At 37.0% G+C, this 19,638-nt stretch overlaps 1 protein-coding gene across 2 annotated transcripts in view; it reads left to right on the top strand.

The window, feature by feature from the left end:
* Positions 1 to 4,980: 4,980 nt before the first annotated feature.
* LOC131774252 (piezo-type mechanosensitive ion channel component 1) overlaps positions 4,981 to 19,638 on the top strand; it is a 31,773-nt gene continuing 17,115 nt past the window's right edge. The window contains exons 1-18 of one of the 2 annotated variants that reach the window (XM_066163743.1): positions 4,981 to 5,281; positions 6,092 to 6,175; positions 6,289 to 6,414; positions 7,022 to 7,064; positions 7,658 to 8,095; positions 8,761 to 8,917; positions 9,406 to 9,486; positions 10,055 to 10,240; positions 11,327 to 11,596; positions 12,539 to 12,680; positions 13,151 to 13,177; positions 14,502 to 14,707; positions 15,776 to 15,924; positions 16,450 to 16,855; positions 17,472 to 17,651; positions 18,367 to 18,459; positions 18,728 to 18,784; positions 19,254 to 19,397. In XM_066163743.1, the coding sequence (XP_066019840.1) occupies positions 5,218 to 5,281; positions 6,092 to 6,175; positions 6,289 to 6,414; positions 7,022 to 7,064; positions 7,658 to 8,095; positions 8,761 to 8,917; positions 9,406 to 9,486; positions 10,055 to 10,240; positions 11,327 to 11,596; positions 12,539 to 12,680; positions 13,151 to 13,177; positions 14,502 to 14,707; positions 15,776 to 15,924; positions 16,450 to 16,855; positions 17,472 to 17,651; positions 18,367 to 18,459; positions 18,728 to 18,784; positions 19,254 to 19,397 (2,853 nt within the window). In that variant the 5' untranslated portion in view covers positions 4,981 to 5,217. The remainder of the gene's footprint in view (positions 5,282 to 6,091; positions 6,176 to 6,288; positions 6,415 to 7,021; positions 7,065 to 7,657; positions 8,096 to 8,760; positions 8,918 to 9,405; positions 9,487 to 10,054; positions 10,241 to 11,326; positions 11,597 to 12,538; positions 12,681 to 13,150; positions 13,178 to 14,501; positions 14,708 to 15,775; positions 15,925 to 16,449; positions 16,856 to 17,471; positions 17,652 to 18,366; positions 18,460 to 18,727; positions 18,785 to 19,253; positions 19,398 to 19,638) is intronic. The other variant, XM_066163744.1, reaches the window with a different exon arrangement.

Below are 19,638 nucleotides of genomic sequence, written 5' to 3'. Positions count from 1 at the left end.
TTTTCATTTTTTGGGGTTTGCCATGAATGTCAGTCTTAAATCACTTCTAGCACATCATGTAGAGAAGTGTAAGATGTGCAATAGGACATTAACTTTACTGTTAGGTATTTACACCATTATCGTACTTTGTTGTATAGTTGATTATTTCAAGGGAAAAAGTCACTTCGATTATTGTTAATACTTTTTTTTTTTTCTGAAAAGATGAAGAGTTGTGTTCGAATGATTGATTGTAAGAAAATAACTGTTTCATGAATTGAACACTGTCAAGTAACTTCAATAAGAATTGGACATAAAGTTTTCTTAGGACAGTTTGATCGCATTTTTTCATTTCTTTTTTTTCGGAGCAGAAGGAGAGAGTACAGTTTTTCCACGTGAGGAGAAAGGGAAGAAGTAAAAATGCACCTAATTCAAAGAAAGACGTTTCCGAGAGTGTTTGAGTCCGAGGCTAGGATATAGATAGGTTTTATGATTAAGACTGTTTAATGGTCAACGCCAACTCAATATTTTAATGCTCTCTTAGTAGATGTATAAGAGCGGAAAAGGAGACGAGGGACCTAAAATAAAAAACAAAATGGACAAAAGTAATTAAAAAAGGAATTTTAATCTGTACCACAAATTGACTTTGGAAGGATGTCAAGAAATAACAAATTAATTATGATTCGTCAACGGTCGTTGACGAATCGTCACATCGGATGTCGAATCGTGTGTTAACATACCGGAAGTCAAGAGGCGTAAACAATATGTGAAATTACGATGGTATGCCGGAAATCGAATCGTGCGTTAACATACCGGAAGTCGAGAGGCGCGCACGTGAGCAGTGAGTGAAAATGAATGCCATGGTACGAGAACATGATAACATGAACCTTCAACGTTCTTGAAGCGTGAAACGACCGGAAGTCTATCGTCAGAATATTGTAAGCTATACAGTGTTGCAAATGTTAACGATTCGACTCGAATCGAACGACTCGTCACAGCAAATGACGATCCGTCATACCGGATGTCGATTTGCAGAAGAAGACATGGACCTCCCACGCCCTTAGAGTGTGAAATGACCGGAAGTATATTTTCTAGCAAATCGACATCCGGTATGACGGGTTGTCATTTGTTGAGACGACTCGTTCGATTCGACAACTTCGCAGAACACTTGCGGAATATTTTCTAAGTGTCTTGCAAATCGACGTTCAGAATGACGGGTCGTCATTTGTTGTACGAGTCGTTCGATTCGAGTCGATTCGTGTCGGTTCGACAACATCTTCAAACCCCTATCGCAGACACTTGCGGAATATTTTCTAAGTCTATTGCAAATTTACTACCGGTATGCGTTTTTATATCATTAGAGATGGTTTCTCAGACCTCCGGTATCACAACACCACTTAGCCGCGAATCGACTTCCGGTTTGACGATTCGTCAACTGCCAAGACAAGACAACTTTATTTTACCAGGGTAGCCCAGTCAGCTGCAAGGCTGGTATCCTTAGGGGCCCTGGGTTCAATAAAAATTACATATAAACATTTACAATAAGATTACAAGGTTAGGTAAAATTTGCTAAAATTTACAAAAGGGGAGAAAAGAAAAAAAAAAAAAAAATCAGATTAAATGTCCTTTAAGAAGGCGTTTAAAAATTGCTAGAGAACTTGCCTCTTTGATTCTGCTTGGCAGTGAGTTAAAAGCTAAACGCCCTGAATTTTTAAAAGTTCGCCCCCCAAGAACAAGATTTGTTTTATTTGGGTGAATATTTCTCCTCTGCCTAGTGTTGTAATTGTGTACATCATTGTTTACCTTAAAATAGTTTTTTAAGTATATAGGAACGAAATTCCGTAAACATTTATATACTAAAATACATTTGTGTATTTTTCGCAGTGTTTCTAAATCTGGCCAATTTACAATATTTCGGGCTGTCCTTGTACTTTTCTGACAGGTGACGATTTTCGCGGCTCGATTTTGTAATCGTTGCAGACTAGTGATGCTGCTCTCGGGTAGTTCACCCCAGGCTGTGTCTGCGTAACTAAAAATTGGTTCAATAATGCATTTGTATACCGCTTGTGCTGCTTGTAAAGTAAGAGTGGAGCGTATTCGTCTGAGGAGACCGAGTCGCTTGGATACTTTCTTGTGAACATCTTCAGCGTGTACTTTCCATTTCAGTTCCTCATCGAGGGTAACGCCCAAGTATGTGAATTTACTGACCATCTCGACATTGGTACCACTTATGGTGATGTAAAAGTTTGCGACGGCTTCCAGCCTTTGTCTCGTCCCGAAAAGAATTCCCTTTGTTTTCTCTTTGTTCAGAATCAGACGATTTATATCCATCCAAGTTACAACCCGCTCTAGGTCTTCTTGAAGGGCCTTCTTTATCTCCTTTGGGTTTGCACCCGAGCAATAGATGACTGTATCATCAGCATACATACTGATGTGCGTGTTTTTGAGACAGCTTGGCAGGTCATTGATGTATATAACGAAAAGTAGTGGTCCCAGCAGGGATCCCTGTGGAACACCATACTCAATGGGGAGGCTTGGTGACAAGTCCTGTCCAAATCGTACTCGTTGTGTACGAGATCCTAGGTAGTTCTGGAACCATGTGAGACTTTTCCCTCTGACACCATAGTGCTCTAACTTCTGTAACAAACAGTTATGGTCAACTAGGTCGAAAGCCTTCTTTAAGTCAATGAAGACGGAGCCAGTCATTTGTTGATTATCCATGTGTTCCAAGATCTGATCAGTGAGATAAGTCACAGCAGTTTCGGTAGAATGTCCTTTTCGGAAACCAGATTGGTACGCTGACAGAACTTCGTTTGCTTCAAGAAATTTCACAAGCTGTACTTGGATTGCACGCTCCATAACCTTGGAGACTAGGGGCAACACGGATATAGGCCTATAGTTACTTTCTTCAGTTCTTTTACCGTTCTTGAATATAGGCGTAACTTTCGCTTCTTTAAGTTCAGGTGGAATTTCGCCAGTTGAAATAGTCAGATTAATAATATAAGTAATGGGTTTGGCTATCACAGAAGCTGCATCCTTTAAAAGTCTTGCAGACATTCCATCTAGACCAGTGGTTTTCTTTGATTTAAGTCTCTTCAGTTCATTACAGACAAACATTTCGTTCACTTCTTCCATAGAAAATTTGTTATTTACTCTTGGTGTTAGTGGCTTTATGTAAGTGCTTAGTTGAAATCGTTCACACAGTTTTTCGGCGATGGAAGTGAAGAAGTGATTGAACTTTAATGCAGACAAACTGCCGGTTTTTGGCACACCGGCATTTTTCTTATTTGGCATGATTTCTTTCAGGATTTCCCACATTGTTTTTGGGTCTTGGGTTTCTGTTAAGCGAGAAGAATAATAATCCGATTTTGCTTTCTTCATTTTCTTGCTAACGGTGTTTCGTAAGCGCTTGTATTTGCTCCAGTGCAGTTCTTGATTTGTTTTGATCGCTTTTTTATGATGGTAATCCCTTTCTGTCATTAATTCTTTTATACTTGATGTTAGCCATGGAACTGAAAACCCGCGAACTCTTCGCGTGGCAACAGGCGCATGTTTGTCAGCAACTGTCAAAAAAAGATCTTTGAAAACAATCCAAGCTTCATTTGACGTTGATTCCATTTCGAGAATATCCCATGGGATCTTAATCAAATCGTCGCTAAAGAATGCAGGATCATAATTTTTATAATTTCTGCTCTGAATAATTTTAGGCGGAGGGCGCTTGATATTGTGGAGTTTTCTGACTCCGAAAATAGCACAGTGATCAGAGAAGCCGATTGGAATAACACCGCAGGTGTACAGTGTTCTCTTTTCTGGGGCGTTTAGATCGTGTCTCTTACTTCCCCTATCCAGTTTCCCCCTTCCCCACCAGCTTTGTGTCGGAGGACGAGATAAGGCAATGGTCAGTACAACCTCACGGACAACAGGCCCCAAACCTCATTCCTCTTCCAACTAGAAATGTCGCAAACAGCAGTATCTGATTAATAGCGTATTTCTGTACATGTATTTTCCTTCCCTTAAACATAAAGCTAAAGATTTAAAGTGATTAATTTGAAACTAGTTGAGGCTATTAATATTCAATCAAATTTCAATGAGGTTTTTTCTCAAATGACTAAGTTGCGTTTATCACGGTTGATATTTTCTCCTCAGCGTAGCTCGTCCCTTCACAACGAACATTTAGTATGGTCCTCCCGTGGTTAAACCGTTTGTTGAAGTGGTGAGAATGAAAACTGAATTACATTTTAAATACCCGCCTAGCATGCAGGAGTACTCATGTGAAAGTCATCAACTTTTCTTCCCCTTAGTAAGACCTATCAACTGAAACTTAAACATGAATAGTGTTGCTCCTAAGGTTCAGCCAGGTTTTCTTCATTGTTGGTCGCTGAAACAGTGATTGGCATGAAGGAAACAAACGTCACTTTCTGAAATTACACCTTTAGCAGTGGTGATTATTTTTACACGTCCTTTGACACAATAGGATTCCTTATACAAAATAATGTTACTGCGAAACGCAATTTCCTTTCAGCTGACCACTAAGGAAAACGCTGTGGGCTCACGTCATGCGTTCGTTTTCCAAATGATCGGAGGGAAAAATTTGGTGAACTTTTGATCTTCGCTTGAAATTTAAGGAAAGAGAGTTACCTAGGACTTAAGTTAGTTACAGAATCTTTAAAACAAGGTTATCTTTACTCAATCATTTTACAAGGAGCATTTTTACGAAGCCGTTTGGACATGTCGCCCGTTTCGTGGGTTGAGAAACATGCGCACGTCACGACGTGATATTTTGTTGGTCGCTGAAACAGCGATTCGCATGAAGGAAACAAACGTCACTTTCTGAAAATTACACCTGTAGCAGTGGTGATTATTTTTACACGTCCTCTGACACAATAGGATGCTTTATACAACATGATGTTACTACGAAACGCAATTTTCTTTCAGCTGACCACTAAGGAAAACGCTGTGGGCTCATGTTATGCTTTCGTTTTCCAAATGATCGGAGGAAAAAAATTTGGTGAACTTTTGATCTTCGCTTGAAATTTAAGGAAAGAGAGTTACCTAGGACTTAAGTTAGTTACAGAATCTTTAAAACAAGCTTATCTTTACTGAATCATTTTACAAGGAGCGTTTTTACGAAGACTTTTGGACATGTCCCCCGTTTCGGGGGTTGAGAAACACGCGTACTACACGACGTGATATTTTAGGTGGAAGATCAAAGAGAGGTGTGTATTTGCTGATTACTGAAAGATGGCTTCGCCTGTGGTTTGTGCGTTTCTTTTCAGGTGGATTCTCCCACTCGTTTTGCTTGGAGGTGGGTACTAATTTTGATAACGATTGTTTCATAACAGCAAGCCATCCCATTTCGGTATCACGACATTTACTACACATGGACCTTTTAAACTGAAAATTTTGGGGGATTTCTGTAATATATTTGGCTAAGTTAAGTTTCATTTTGCTCATCTTTGTAAAGCATTGGATATTTTTCAGTGCTTCGAGCTTAAACTTCTTCTATGTACGGACACGGTGGAGAAATAATTATGGCAAAAGTTTCCTGCTAACCCGGCGAATATCGATCTCCCAGATCGAACCTGTCCAGACGAATAAGAATTTAATTCAAATGTCATCAAACCAGCGGACTGTGAAAGTCGCTTACTGAGCACATTCGTTTTCTTTTTCATTAGTTGTATAATCGAAACTGTGCCTCTTTCAATTTCAAGTATCTAAAGCTCTTAATTGCTTTATTACCACAAGTATTTTGGTGATGACGTAATTTGTTGAAGTTGAACCAGTATCAAAACTACCCATTTTACAAATCTATACATTGCATCATAGCCATCAACAGGCATTGAAAATCGATATAAATCAATATCAGTTGATCCATTGTTTTCTGGTTATCAAATTTCTTATGTTGTGAACGCTGTGAAAGGCGGAATTATCAATCGATTTGTGTTTTTAAAATTTTCTCTATTGCAGTAATAAGAAGTAAATTAAATGTTTTCTCTTTTATTTATTTCATTTACATAAATTGATCAATAAACCTTTTGTTGTCACATGTTGTTGATGCATAGAATCATCCAAGGTCTTGGATCTGTAAAATTATTCCTTCTTTGTTCGTTTTTAGCTTGTTGTTTCAGATTTAATGGATTCTCTGTTATCTACTTATGCTGCCTGTTAGCAGTTCCTCTTCTTCCCAATCCATCACGAGGTTTGAAATATCTCTTACTTTATTTCCTATGAATTGAATAATTTTTTTTTCTATCCACAGTCTGTGAAATTTTAAACAAACTCTAAGCTAACTCATAATTTTTATTTGAACAGCTTTAGGCCCCACAGGACATTTTCAGAAGACCCTTCTTGGCCTATCAGTGTTTGCCTTGATGGCACAGATTGCATTCCAGATAGTCTTAGCAGCATTACCACCATATGGACATTTCTTTCCAAACTGTAAGTACAAGGGGAACTGTGTGAGTTCTCTTTGCTTTTTTCAATCCCTTAACCCTGAATACCTTAACATCAGTATGCATATTCCCTGTACTGTTCTCTATACATTTGCTATGGTATTGACGAGGAGGATTTGTTCAATAAACAAGAGCGTTGTGAGTGGATGGTCATTTCCTGTATTCTCATAACCTTATTGTTTGATTGACAGTAATGATAATGTATGGAGAAGTAAGATGTTAGTCACTCACAATGGTCAAAGGTTTAACCCTTAGGAGTGACCAATACAGAATTTCTCCTTGCAATATCAATAACTTTTCAAGCAAAAATGTGAGGTGGAGCAAGAAAAATAACAACTACAGGATGTTGTTTATTAATATCATCAACCTCTTAGAGGTAAAGAACAGAAAGAGTTTGGCAGATAAGGAAGAGAATTGAGAAATCTTGATGCAAAATATTTAATTTGATTTTTTTTCTGTCACATATATCATTAGATTTAATTGTTTTTCAATATAATTTGGATAGTATACTAATAGTGTATGGATTCAACTTTATCTATATTTCTGGGTTGAAATATTATGCAATAAATCAATTACTATTATTTTCAATGTAGGTTCTAGGTATGAGCAACTTACCAGGCAAATTGGACTCAGTAGGTAAAACATTTGCTCTTTGTCATCTGACTTTTCTCCCATACGTCTTTTCAATTTGAATTTGTTGTTACACCAGCCTGTAGCTCTTTTAAAAGTGGAACTCAGCTAGTGTTTTCATATACTTGCTCTGGGTGGTCTTATCACAAAGAACTTTAACCCTTTAACTCCCATGAGTGACCAAGACAGAATTTCTCCTTAGAACATCAATACAATATCAAGCAGACAAGTAATGAGAATAAAGAAAATATCAATCAGGGGATTATTAGTAGATCCAATAGTATATTCTCCAAGTAAGGAGAATCACTGATGAGATCTTGGGAGTTAAAGGGTTAAGAGAAGTTCCCAAATTATTGTATTTTATACAGAAATTTATTTTCATCTCTAAACAATATGAATGTATTAAACACACACCTCTACTAAACCGATAGAAATGGTGATCTGTGGCCTAGATATAGTTAATATATCTGTTATGAGGTTATAGTCATAGCCATATTGACTTGTCTGAACAAATTTAGATTCTTGAAATGTGTAATGTACAGCTGTATGTGACAAAGTGAAGAACATTTTGATAACAGGGAGTTTTATTTTATAAACAGGTTTGATGGTGTCTCAGCACTAGATGTGTTTAGAATCATTGTCCCAGATGTGGTGGTTATAGCTGTATCTATGACATGTGTTGTCTGTTGCCGAGGGTTAGTGGACTCCTCTTCTCTCCACTCAACAACACCACAGCGTATTAGGATAACATCTGACTCTTCCTCATGGGACAATGTGATGCCATATTTTATTGCTGTTATGTTACTTTCTGGTGGAATAATGCTTCCATCTCTAGCCTCTGCAATATACTTTTTAATGTTCCTGATCTTGGGAACAATGTGGGCATGCCATAAGGCAGTTAGACTACGACGCAAGAAAGCATTTGCTTCTGTTAGAATTGCTCTGATGGTTTACTCTGGTGTGCATGTTTTGACTTTCTACATGTACCAGTTCCAATTTTTTCAGGATGTTCTTCCACCGGAAAGTTTACTTGCCAGGTAAGATAACTAAAACATCCATAATGACCTGCACACTCTGTCAGAGAGCCTGAAAGTAGGCTGTTCACGATTACTAAACCAAATCAGTGCTATCTATAAGTACTGGTATACAATAATGTAAAACAAAGGTACTTAACAGTGGATACCGTTTTAACCCTTTAACTCCTAGAAGTTATTAACATGTAACTCCTCCCTAAAATGTCCTTACATTATCTGGCAAACAGGTAATGAGAATACCAAAACTTATCAGGTAAAACTACAACAAATTCTTGTTACTAATTTACATGGAAATGGGTCTCAGCTGGAGGGGAGAATTAGCAATCAGTTATTGGGAATTAAAGGGATAAATGCATGTACAGCTGTAATTTAGAGAACAACTTGTAAAGAAATAAATTTCATTTGACCTGCAGATCAAAGTCAAGTGAAAAGTGGTCCTCACAAGTGGACTGCAGTTATCAAGAAATAAAGAGAAGAAAAAGAAGGGGCCCCCCCCCAAAAAAAACAAAAAACAAAAAAAAATTCAGGCTTTCATGGGATTCAAACATGTGCCTGCCAGATTCTTGTTGGCTGCATGCAACCTTACATTAGTGTTAAACCAAATGTTTGTTTGTTTATCCCTATGTAAATTGATGCATTACATTTTATTTGTTTTTGTTTTCTTATAGATTATTTGGCCTTGTAGGAATAATATACACTGACTGTAGTGCTCCTTTAGCACTTCATGTAAGACCTTACTTGGACTGGCCTCAGTGTGCATCTCCTGGGGTGATCTTGGCACTTTATTGGCTTTTAGCAACAGAGACACGATACTACTTTATTCACGTAAGCAACATTGTTTTTGTGTGTGAAATGTCATTTTAGAGCTTTATTTTTGGATTAAAAATTTTGAATTTTCCTTTCTCTGACATTTCTACATTCTGATCAGAAATTATCTCCAAATGTATCCTGGTGATAACACCAGCTTAGGTTGTCAAGATGTAGGCCACTGTTGCTAACACTCCTTTTTAAGAGCTTTTCTTACTAAGATGACAATATGACAGCACAATCAACTGTTACTCTGGAGTTCAAACCACTTCCAATACTGTACATCTACTTTTTTTTTGTTCTCTCTTAACGCACTTTGCATGCTTTATCATCATATTTTTTATCAGATTCTAGTGGCTCATTCTATGTCTACTAAAATGTTCTTGCTTGGCTTAATCACTATTGTATTCATTACTTTTAACAGTTTTATTTGGTTTTTCATTCAGTAGAGAGGTAATTAACAAAGTTCTTACTGATTATTTGAATTTTGGTTTTATAATGAACAGGACAATGGATTAAGATATGAAAGGCAAACACATTGGTGGGACCCCAGGACCTGGCCCCAGACCTATTCAGCTGAGAGACAGGTAACAGCCTTTCAGAGTGAATCTTAGAAATAAGTTCTTTTTGTATGCTGTGATGAAATTAATAATATCCACAATTAGCTACAATTGATTATAGTGTGGGAATTGGTGCATTAAAAAGTTTCAGATAATTACTATAAGAAGGTTTTAGGGACAGAGAATGTACATCATTAACCAAATATTACGATAATCACTTTGTGGGGCATTATTGTTCATTTTGTAGGTCAAAATGGAGATTTTGGCTTCAGCCTACTGGCACCTGTACAATACTGTTTACACTGTTCTTGTTTTTTTGCCCTCAAGAGTGATAACAATAGCAATACAGTTTCCTTGGACAAAAATGTGTTAAGGGCCCTTTTCAGAACTCATTTTAACCCTTGCCTCCAGTTGTTCTAAGTGGAGCCCAAAACATATTTTACCCACAAACATTTAGTTTTGATTTGACTATTACTCATCAACAAAAAAAAAACTGTAAGCTGTAAACTGCAGCCGTTTTTTATCACTGAAGAAAGAAAAGATTTGCATGAAATTGATGTGGTGTTTATGTTAAATGTTCACCTCCATTCCATAGTCCCTAATGGTTGGGGGCCAAACCAACTACAATACTTTGGGGCCTGTTCCTGAGAGCATTGTCACTGAGGAGCCAGTCCAACCAATTCAGGAGCCTTATGAATACCCAGGAGTGCAGGGAACTCTGGGAAGCATCATGATGTTCCTCATGAGACAAAGCTACATTGCAGCTCTCATTATTATGATGGTAAGCTTCAATCATAGATTGACTTCTGTGTTGTGGCTCTTGCATGTATTTTTTTTCATTTCATCTCTTAGTCAGTATACGTGTGCACTATGATTGGTTAATTCAACAGGCTGAGTTTAGCTGTTACATTAGAGCTTGCTAAATTCAAAATTTTGTTTCAGTTTAAATCTCCACCCTCTATTTGAATCCAGAAATAAAACAAATATCTTACTAACTTAGTTCAAGGTCTTTACTGTAAATTACAGAACTTTGGGTTTTCCCTCTGCATTTGTGACCCACGTGCTTTTGTGATATGGCCATAAATCTTTGAGGAAAAAAATCAGGCAGTAATTTACTGTATAGACCTCAGACTTGGTTAGTAATAGTTTTGTAGAGTGACTCTTTGCTGATATCTTTTTAATGTTAGCCAAGATTATATTGAGTCGGTGATTTCTAAAGAAAACCGGTTTCCCGCTTGGTGGACAAGTAAATCAATTCATACTCATGGCAAAAGTTGTTACAAGCTGAAGAAATGGGCATTAGACTTTCTTTTTTAAACGACTGTAAATTTTGTCTCGCTGTGATGCTTAACCCTTTAACTCCCAAGATCTTAATTATTTAGTAATTCTCCTTACTGTCTGCCATACAGTTCTTGTGATGTTAATTTGGAGAATTTGGTATTGGATCGATTTATAGTCCCCTATTTGATATTTTTCTTCATTCTCATCACTTGTCTGCTTGATATTGTATTGATATTGTAAGGAGGAATTCTGTCTTGGTCACTCTTAGGAGTTAAAGGGTTATTTGAGAAAGAGGGCACTGGGGAGAGTGGAGAAAGGAGAAAGGGCTCATGGGAACATGCATCACTATTTGAGTGAGGAGGTTGTGACATTTCCAAGATCGTCAGTTTAGATAATGATTTTTTTGAAGCTGATGGTAAGAAATTGTATTAGATATACCATAGGTAAATTTTGTTTGCCTCAAAAGTGTGTGCTCTGCCTCCAAAGTTTGGTTTCCAGGAGATTTTAAATGATCATATTCAGTGGGGGTTATTGCATTATTTTAAGCAGTGCAAATTTTTAATTTTATATTTGTTCTGGTCCAAAGGCCTGGAGTATTACCTACCATTCTTGGTTGACATTTGTCCTCCTATTGTGGGCGTGTCTTATCTGGATTACTCCATTTGCACGTTGGTTCTGTATGGTTTCATCGCCGGGACTTGTCATCTATGCTGAGTTACTTCTTCTTGTACAATATGTTTATGGCCTTCAGCTCACCGATGATGAGCTGCCACTTCAAGATCCTACAGGAACATTTGATTATTCTGAACTTGGGCTGAAGAAGTGGGAATTCCCATGTTTGCACCTTGGTGCTCAGGCAAGATTTTCACTTTCAGTAACATCATTTGAAGCCAGTGATGTAATATTTTTTAAAATATCTATAATAAATGGATTCCAGTTTGCCTTGTGCTTTTTGTGTGTGCATCCAATCACAGGTAATATAAAAATTTGGTGAGGAAAAAAAGTGGCTTGGAATTCAATAGGGAAGGGTGTCACTGATGTTATTGGCACAGTCATTTCCTCTATGAGGTAAAACTGAACTTGCATGTGGAAAAATTGAAAAGACACTTGTCTTTCACAATTACCATGCTATATTGCATAATAATTCAGGAGTGGTCAGTCTTGTTTATTTTTGCATCGTTGTTGGTGAAAATCAATATCAGACAACAACTTGGCAACACAATTTATTAAAATGGTTATTTATTATATAGATACTGATGAAATACCAAGATTTTTCCTTTTACTAAAAAATTATATCTTCATTGTGCCCAGTGAAGATACTATTTTTATCTTTCACATGTGAGGATATTGGTGTTGCCATGGTTACTAAATGATTAGCCAATTACAAGAGAGCTTCCTGCTCAGGTGTGCAGCCGGTTCTTTGAAAATTAAAAAATAGTTGTCTTTTATGTAGGAATTTCGTCAGTATCTATAAAATAAACAGAACATTACATCGCCGCTTGGGGATATGAATTTTATCTTCTCATGCTGAAAGTATCTCTTTCAGCAGGAGAAGATAAAATTCGTATCCCCACGCAGCCATGTAATATCCTCTATCTATCCACCAACAATTTCAAAAATTTTACCTACAAAATGTCAATTCCAGTTTAAGTTAAAATTTTTGCTCTGGTTTGCAAGGGCATGTCCTTTTAGAGCTTCATTTGCACTACACTGTTAAACTGTAGAAGTACTATCACACATAACATTGCCTTTATTTGAAAGTGGGTTTCAATTGAAGTTTTTTTTTCATTTCCCTCAGACTCTCTTTACTTGGGTGTTTTGGGTGACATTGAGACAGCATATCAGAGAGAAGAAAATGAAAAGAAGGGAGAGAGAAAATGAAGAATCTATGCCACTGAGAAACCTGGCTCATCCATTTTTAAGGGCACTTCGAAAGATGTGTAAGTATATTGTAGAGACAAAAATTAGAATGAAAAAATAATAAAGCAAAATTGAAATAAAAAGTGTTTTACTGAATGAAACATTACCTTGGAAGGAACAATTTATATGGTACAGCTCACTTACCATTTGACATAACGAAAAGACTAAATTGAACTATAAATTTAAAGCACTGGTCAGTCTTCACATTTATCATTAGTTAATGTCAACCTATAAAAGATGAATTCCTAGCCAGGATCTAAATCTGCAAATTAAATATTTTCATCCATATGAAGGTGTAAGGGTAGACTATTTAACGCATGGAAGTCATCAGTGATTGAGTAAAAATGGTCATTAAACACTTCTTTAGTTATATGATAAACATCAGGTTTGGATTTTTGTCAATCCAAGCAGATATGAAATAAAATTACATTAATGATAATAAATTTTTTTTAAAAAAAATATAAAATTTTCTTTGGTTATTTTTCTAAAGCCTCCATGGAACCATCCTCCTCCTCAGGTAATGTGTAAATGAATGAACTAAATGTAACCTAATACATATATATATATATATATATTTTAAGAAAATGAATAAAGGGGTAAGTTTTTAAAGAAACTGGGATGTTGCATTGGTGGGATAGCAGAACAAGGTAGCTTGGTGTTATCATCTGAGTTGAATAACGTAAATTGGACAGTGGTGAGAGTTTAAAAGCTGGCATTTGGAGCATCAGCCCTTCATCAAAGGAAATGACAAAGGGCTAGTGCTGGAAATGTCAGCTTTCTATTTCTAAAGCCTTTAACTCCCAGATCAAATTTGTAATTCTCTTTACTGTCAACCATACAATTCGTATAATGTTAGTTCAGAGAACTTAGTATTGGATCAACTAATTATCCCTAAATTGATATTTTTCTTAATTCTCATCACTTCTTTGGTTGATATTGTATTGATATTGTAAGGAGAAATTCTGTCTTGGTCACTCATGGGAGTTAAAGGGTTAATGAAGGCCAATTTATGTTATCACCTCAGTTGATAATACCAAATTACCATGTTTATACCTAGTTACAGTTTTATGATAAAGTATAAATCAACCATTATCTTTTGATGTATAATCTTTAATCTCTAGTCATCAAGTCTAATTATTACCCAATTAGAAAGAAATAAGTAAATGAGTAAATACATGACGTAAATGAACAATTAAAAAATAATTCAATCCTAAAATCAATTAATAAACTAGTGATACTTGCCCTTTAACTTTCACTAACTGTAAATAAGATTTTGGCAATTTAATTTTCTTAAAGTCTTTTAAAAACTTTCCTGTGATTGCAATCTGTAGAATAAAGTGAATTTATGATAATTGTTTAAATTTAGTTGCAGAACTAATCTTATCAATGTAAGTTCAAAGCTCAAACATGGTTTATGTGCAAGTGCATATGTTTATTTCTTATCATACATTTTAGTGTGAAATGAAAAAAGTTTTAAAAGCATGATATTTGTTCACCTTTTGAGGACTTTGACATTGCCCTCTTTTCTAATACCTCTCAATATATAATCAGGAATCTTATTACTCTTGATGTGACTGAAAAGAATGAGCAGAGTACCCCTCTAATACAACTCACAGCATAATTATTTTAGTTTCCTAAACTGAATTGAATTCTTCACCATTTTCATATTTGTCTATTTGGCTACTCCACTTATCTTGGTTTCTTTTCTTGATCAATAAAGCCACTTAATGTGCAAGTATTTGCACGTTATCTGACAGGTGTATTTAATGCTAGAAATTATAGAGTTACCTTAAGCAGTAGTTTTGCCAATTATTGATGATGATACAAACATTATTTTTTAGCTGTTGGTTCAGAGGAAGGTGATTCTTTGGATCCTAAAGCATCAGATGATGCCAAAGCACTCATGATGTGGGTAAAATCAGTACTCGCTAAGTACTGGATCTTACTATGCTGTGGTGCATTCCTATTGGTTGGTTTGCAGAATGAGGTGTCAGTCTATCAGATTGGATACATGGCAATATTCCTCTTTATATTAATTTGTTATCAGGTGAGTAGATCATATATATGTATCAATTTTTTTTTCAGGATACCAAATATATATATATATATATACACATATTTCTAGATGCAAATCTCTAACATTTCATTGAATTTAACAGCTATTTCATGGCATAGTTTGTAGTTCACTTTCCCTTGGTTTGTATCATAAAAGAAGTTGTGCTTAGATTTTAAAGTGCATGTTGATAGCAATGCTGAGTGCACTTGAAAGTATTGAGCAGAGGAGCTCAGAAAATCAGCGGTGAAGCAGAAAGAGGATTTGCACGGACTGTTAGTTTTTTTACTTGATGTGCAGCCGCTGGCTTTGACGACCTAGCGTTTATATTTCTTTTAGGCACCTTAAAAAAAAACTGCTACGGACGTTACTAGATCTCCAATATAACTTTGGTGGGGGTGATGTAGTTATTTGCCAAACAAACTGAATGAGGACCTAAAGGCAAATAATACAATAGGTGACCCACAGCCATTTATCCCAGAAAAATCTACCAGCCCTAAAAACTGCAGTTTCATACAGATGTCCATACAGTACAGTTTATCACAATGACCTATTTGTGCGGAACAGTCCTCCAATGGAAGCCTGTAGATGGAAAGCGTTTTATAAATACGTTATGTTGTGGTTGAATTTTATTCTTGGTTTACATATTGCTTTTCCTTGTCTGTGGGTGTGGGAGACGCGTCGGCCAAATTGGTAGTGCGCTAGACTCCTGGTCGAGAGGTCTGGGTTCAAGACCTGGTCAGGTCATTGTGTTGTATTCTTGGGTAAAATACTAAACTCTCACAGTGCCTCTCTCTACCTAGGAGTAGAAATGGGTACTGAAGAATTGTCAGGGAACCCTGGTAAAATACTGGGAGGTAACCTTGCGATGGAGTAGGATCCCATCCAGGAGGGGAGTCGTAATACTCCTAGTAGCCTCATGCTATACTGTATATGGAAGCCGGGATAGGCTCTGGCTGGGTGGGACACTGGGCTCGAGTAAAGAATTTACCTTACCACGGATGTAATCACCGAGCATGAATGAATTAACAAGTCAGGGTTCTTTTTTTTTTTTTTTGGAAGATATCCATTGGTACGTGGCGATTAATCCTTCGTCCCCTGTGGTGGGTGATGGTCATTTATTCAATTTGCATCTTGTTACTTATCTACACTTACCAGTTTGATAACATGCCAGTTTACTGGCACAATGCTACTGGATTATCAGACCAATGGTAAGTACAAACCTGCTGGCTCGTCTCCACAAGAAATGTCTCAACTCAATCATCTTGTCATTCGTTTTTGTTTCGTAACATCTTGTTTTCTGTAATGTGACTTTTGTGTTATACAAAATGCCCCTTGAAAAACAATTTTTAGCAATGCTATACGGCTTGTGTTTTAGAACTGACAATTAATATGCATAAATTTATCCATAATACAGTTCTACGGAGACAATCTTTAACACAGGCTGATCGGTTTCCAAATTGGTATTGAAAATTTAAAAGCGTTCATGATTTATTTCCAATAGCAAATTGTTCCTCCCACCTGACGGCAAATGTTCCATCTTCAGCACTTTAGCCCTTTTTTCTTTCTTTCTTTTACCAATGAGTTTCTTTCCTTAACCAAAATTTGCAGTGTGAACAGGGTGCATAATAGTTTTAAAAGGAACGTTTTCCATAAATTATGATTTTTGTTTGCTGCGTTGTTCGCTAAGAGTTAACTTTCGCATAAATTACGATCGTCATCCTGTTTGTTTACAGGTTATACAACCTTGGGCTTCGTCAACATACAAAAGCCAGCCTTCTGTTAGAACTTCTCACTCCTACAGCCTTTTCAATCATTATTGTTATACAACTTCATTTCTTCCATCGTCCATTTCTGGCCATGATTGATCTAAAAGTGCGAAATAACTCTACCGTGCACCAGTCCTCCGCCAGGGGAGCTGTTGACCCGCATGTCCCACCACCCACGTCTCAACAAGATGGTGCCGGGCCAGTAGGCACTGCTCGAGGGACTAGGCCGATTACCCAAAAGTCTCTGTTAGTTGTGGCACTTATCAGGATAGTGAATTTTTACAATGATCTGACTGTGTTTCTTTGGAGAGTAGGAGAGCTACACATGTTGAAGCTTGTCAATTTGACGCTGATTTGCGTGGTGCTTCATCAGGTTAGATTAATGTCGCTTTCAATATCATGCTAATTGTAACGTTAGGAGCACATCTTTTTGCGATTTATTTTATGTTGCCGTCATCACAGCGGGTATCTGGGAGGAGAAACAAACAAAGTGGATCGAGATCCTCAAATCACAACCTGAAAAAATCACCCTTAAAACCCTCTGAACGTAGCAATGATATTCGGAAAGTAAGCGACACGTCTGAGGGACATGATCTACATCTCCATAGTTCGCACGCTTACAAAAAGTGCTGGAATTTAGGCAACCAATCAAATCAAAGGCAAACTTGCGCTAAAGCTTTTGATAGGTCTTAGTCAATGGGTCAGTCGTTTGTTCAGTCGTCCGGTCTGTCTGCCTGTTTGTCTGGTAGTCAATTGACTAGTTAGGCTCTCAGCCGGTTTTTCTTGCCAACCAGATACCCATTCGGTGAAATAAGTAACGGAGGATTTTGAATAATGCACTTTCTTTTTGAAGAGCATTATTAAAAATTGTTACACTCAATGGTTGATCTGCTGGTTTATGCAGTTTCATTTTTTAAGTCTTGTAGAATACGAATACTATTTGTGTCTTTGAGGACTAATTTATTCATCGATGTGTCATTCTCTTTTAGGTCTGTGCTATCAACGCAGTGATTATTATTCTGCTTGGTATCTCTATGCCGTCACATCTTCTCCAGAGGGCCTTATCTTACTGTTTTCTGATCTGGAGCTCGCTCGTTATTCTAAGTAAAATGATTTATCAGCTGAGATTTGTACAAGCCGATTTATTTCAACACAACTGCACAGACCAGGTAAGTCTCGGGGAGTATTTATGCCTGAGTGTTAGAAATAGTTATGACAAAATAGACCAGCAGAACAAGCCCAGTGGAAACTAAAATTTATTAGACACTAGTGCTGTGTAGCCGTCGATAAACGAGGTGAAATAAACCATACGCGCGCGCACACTCACACAAAATAAAACCTTAAAAGGAAAACAGGAAAAAACACCGAAAATAAGACAAAATAAAAAATAATCAAGAGCGACTCGCAACAGATTTTGCCCACGTTTACAAAGTAAGCCACAGAGCGCAGTTAACTCCCTCTCAACTAATATTTTAAATCACGTTTGAAAGTAGCGAATGCGATCTGACGCCGAATCAAGCTGGGAGCATCATTATTATTTTCGTTGCAACGAACAGAGCAGAGTCTCACTGTCACGAAAAGAAAAGGCTAAGATGCGCGAACATGCGCGAAAGTGTGGGCGCGAGAAACGAAGAGGGCAGGCAAAGAATAGAAATTGAAAAGCAGTTTCTTTGACCGGCAACAAAAAGCGATGTTTGACGCTCGCGCTTCAACTCTTCTCATTTGGTCAAGAGGTTGGAACGGGCTCTGCTATATTTTGAGAAATCTTCTCAGTATGTTTGTTAAGTATAGCGGGAATGAGTCAGTCTGGCTTTAAGTAGAGCTAGCAGAGATTTGAAAAGTCATATTTTGATCGTTTTATCATTCTCCTTTCTCTGTCCACAGACCTTGCCTCGTCCGTCCTCTTTTAATCATTTTATCAACAATGCATTGTGGGTTGGCTTTTACAAGACAGATAACATCTCGGAGGACATAAAGGTATTGAAAACATTTATATCTTTTTATCCAATGTATTGTTTATTACACGTTCCGTGATTGGTCATTCCTTGTGATCTATTTATCTTTCTATCCACTGAACTGATTACTACGCTTTCTGTGATTAGTTGTAGCCTGTGATTTATCAGAGTGCAGACACGCGGTTGACGTCTGAGCAAAATTATTTTCTCTTTTTTGTCTTTTTCACGAGAGTCTTTAAGTTTTTGTTTCACTTTTCAGTTTTATTTTATTTTATTTGTTTTTTTTGTAGGGATACCTGCTGATCGTGATAGTTATTGTTTTACATGCTGTCATTAAACATCATCAGGTAGGCGATTTGGTTCCATTTGAAGAACATCAGTTTCCTTCGTTGTTGTCGATATTCGTTAGCTGTTGTAACTAGGTTTATTTTTTCGTTGTTGTCCTGTGCTTATGCATGTAGACTTAATTAACCACTCCCCAAATGGAGATTTTGAAGGCCAATACCAGTGAATGAATGATGAATTAACAAACAAAGTGTTTAAAAATCTCAGCTGGCTAGAGGGAGACCAGTTGGCTGTATACAAAGCGCAGCCAATGAGTTGAACTTGGGGCAACCAAGAACCAATCCAGTGAGTAGCAGGGTGGGGGGCTTGAACCCCGTGGGCACCGGATTACAAGCCTAGCGCCCTAACCACTCAACCATACTGCTTCTGGAGAGTCTTTACAGTCTCTTTTTTTAGCTAACCTGCTGAAAACGATCATCTCTTAAACGTTCTTAATCAAAATTTTTTCCCCGTCGTTTTATTTATCGACAGAAACTTTACCGTTGGAGAAATAATTTGAAAGAACCAGATGTCGGAATATTGTTTCCGGGAATAACACGACCAGATGCTGATGAGGGAATTGTAGATTGTATCAAGTATTTGTTTAACAAGTTTTTCTTCCATTTTGGTTGGGAGGTAAGCTTACATTAATCCTTATTATGATTATTAGATGACGAAAAACTAAAAGTGATTGTAATTGTAGGATGCTCAGTTTCTACGATACATTCAATGAATTGTTAATAATCTTTTTGATGCCCCCAACAATCTGGCTTAACCTGCATCATGGTTTTTGTTTTACTGACACACAAACAATCAAGAGAATGAAATCTCTTGATACAACGAGAGAATAGTTTATGATGTTTTGATTCAATGTTTA

This window comes from Pocillopora verrucosa, chromosome 3, assembly GCF_036669915.1.
Source record: "Pocillopora verrucosa isolate sample1 chromosome 3, ASM3666991v2, whole genome shotgun sequence".
In the NCBI taxonomy this organism is placed as follows: Eukaryota; Metazoa; Cnidaria; class Anthozoa; order Scleractinia; family Pocilloporidae; genus Pocillopora; species Pocillopora verrucosa.
This window is presented reverse-complemented; position numbering and strand designations above follow the sequence as displayed.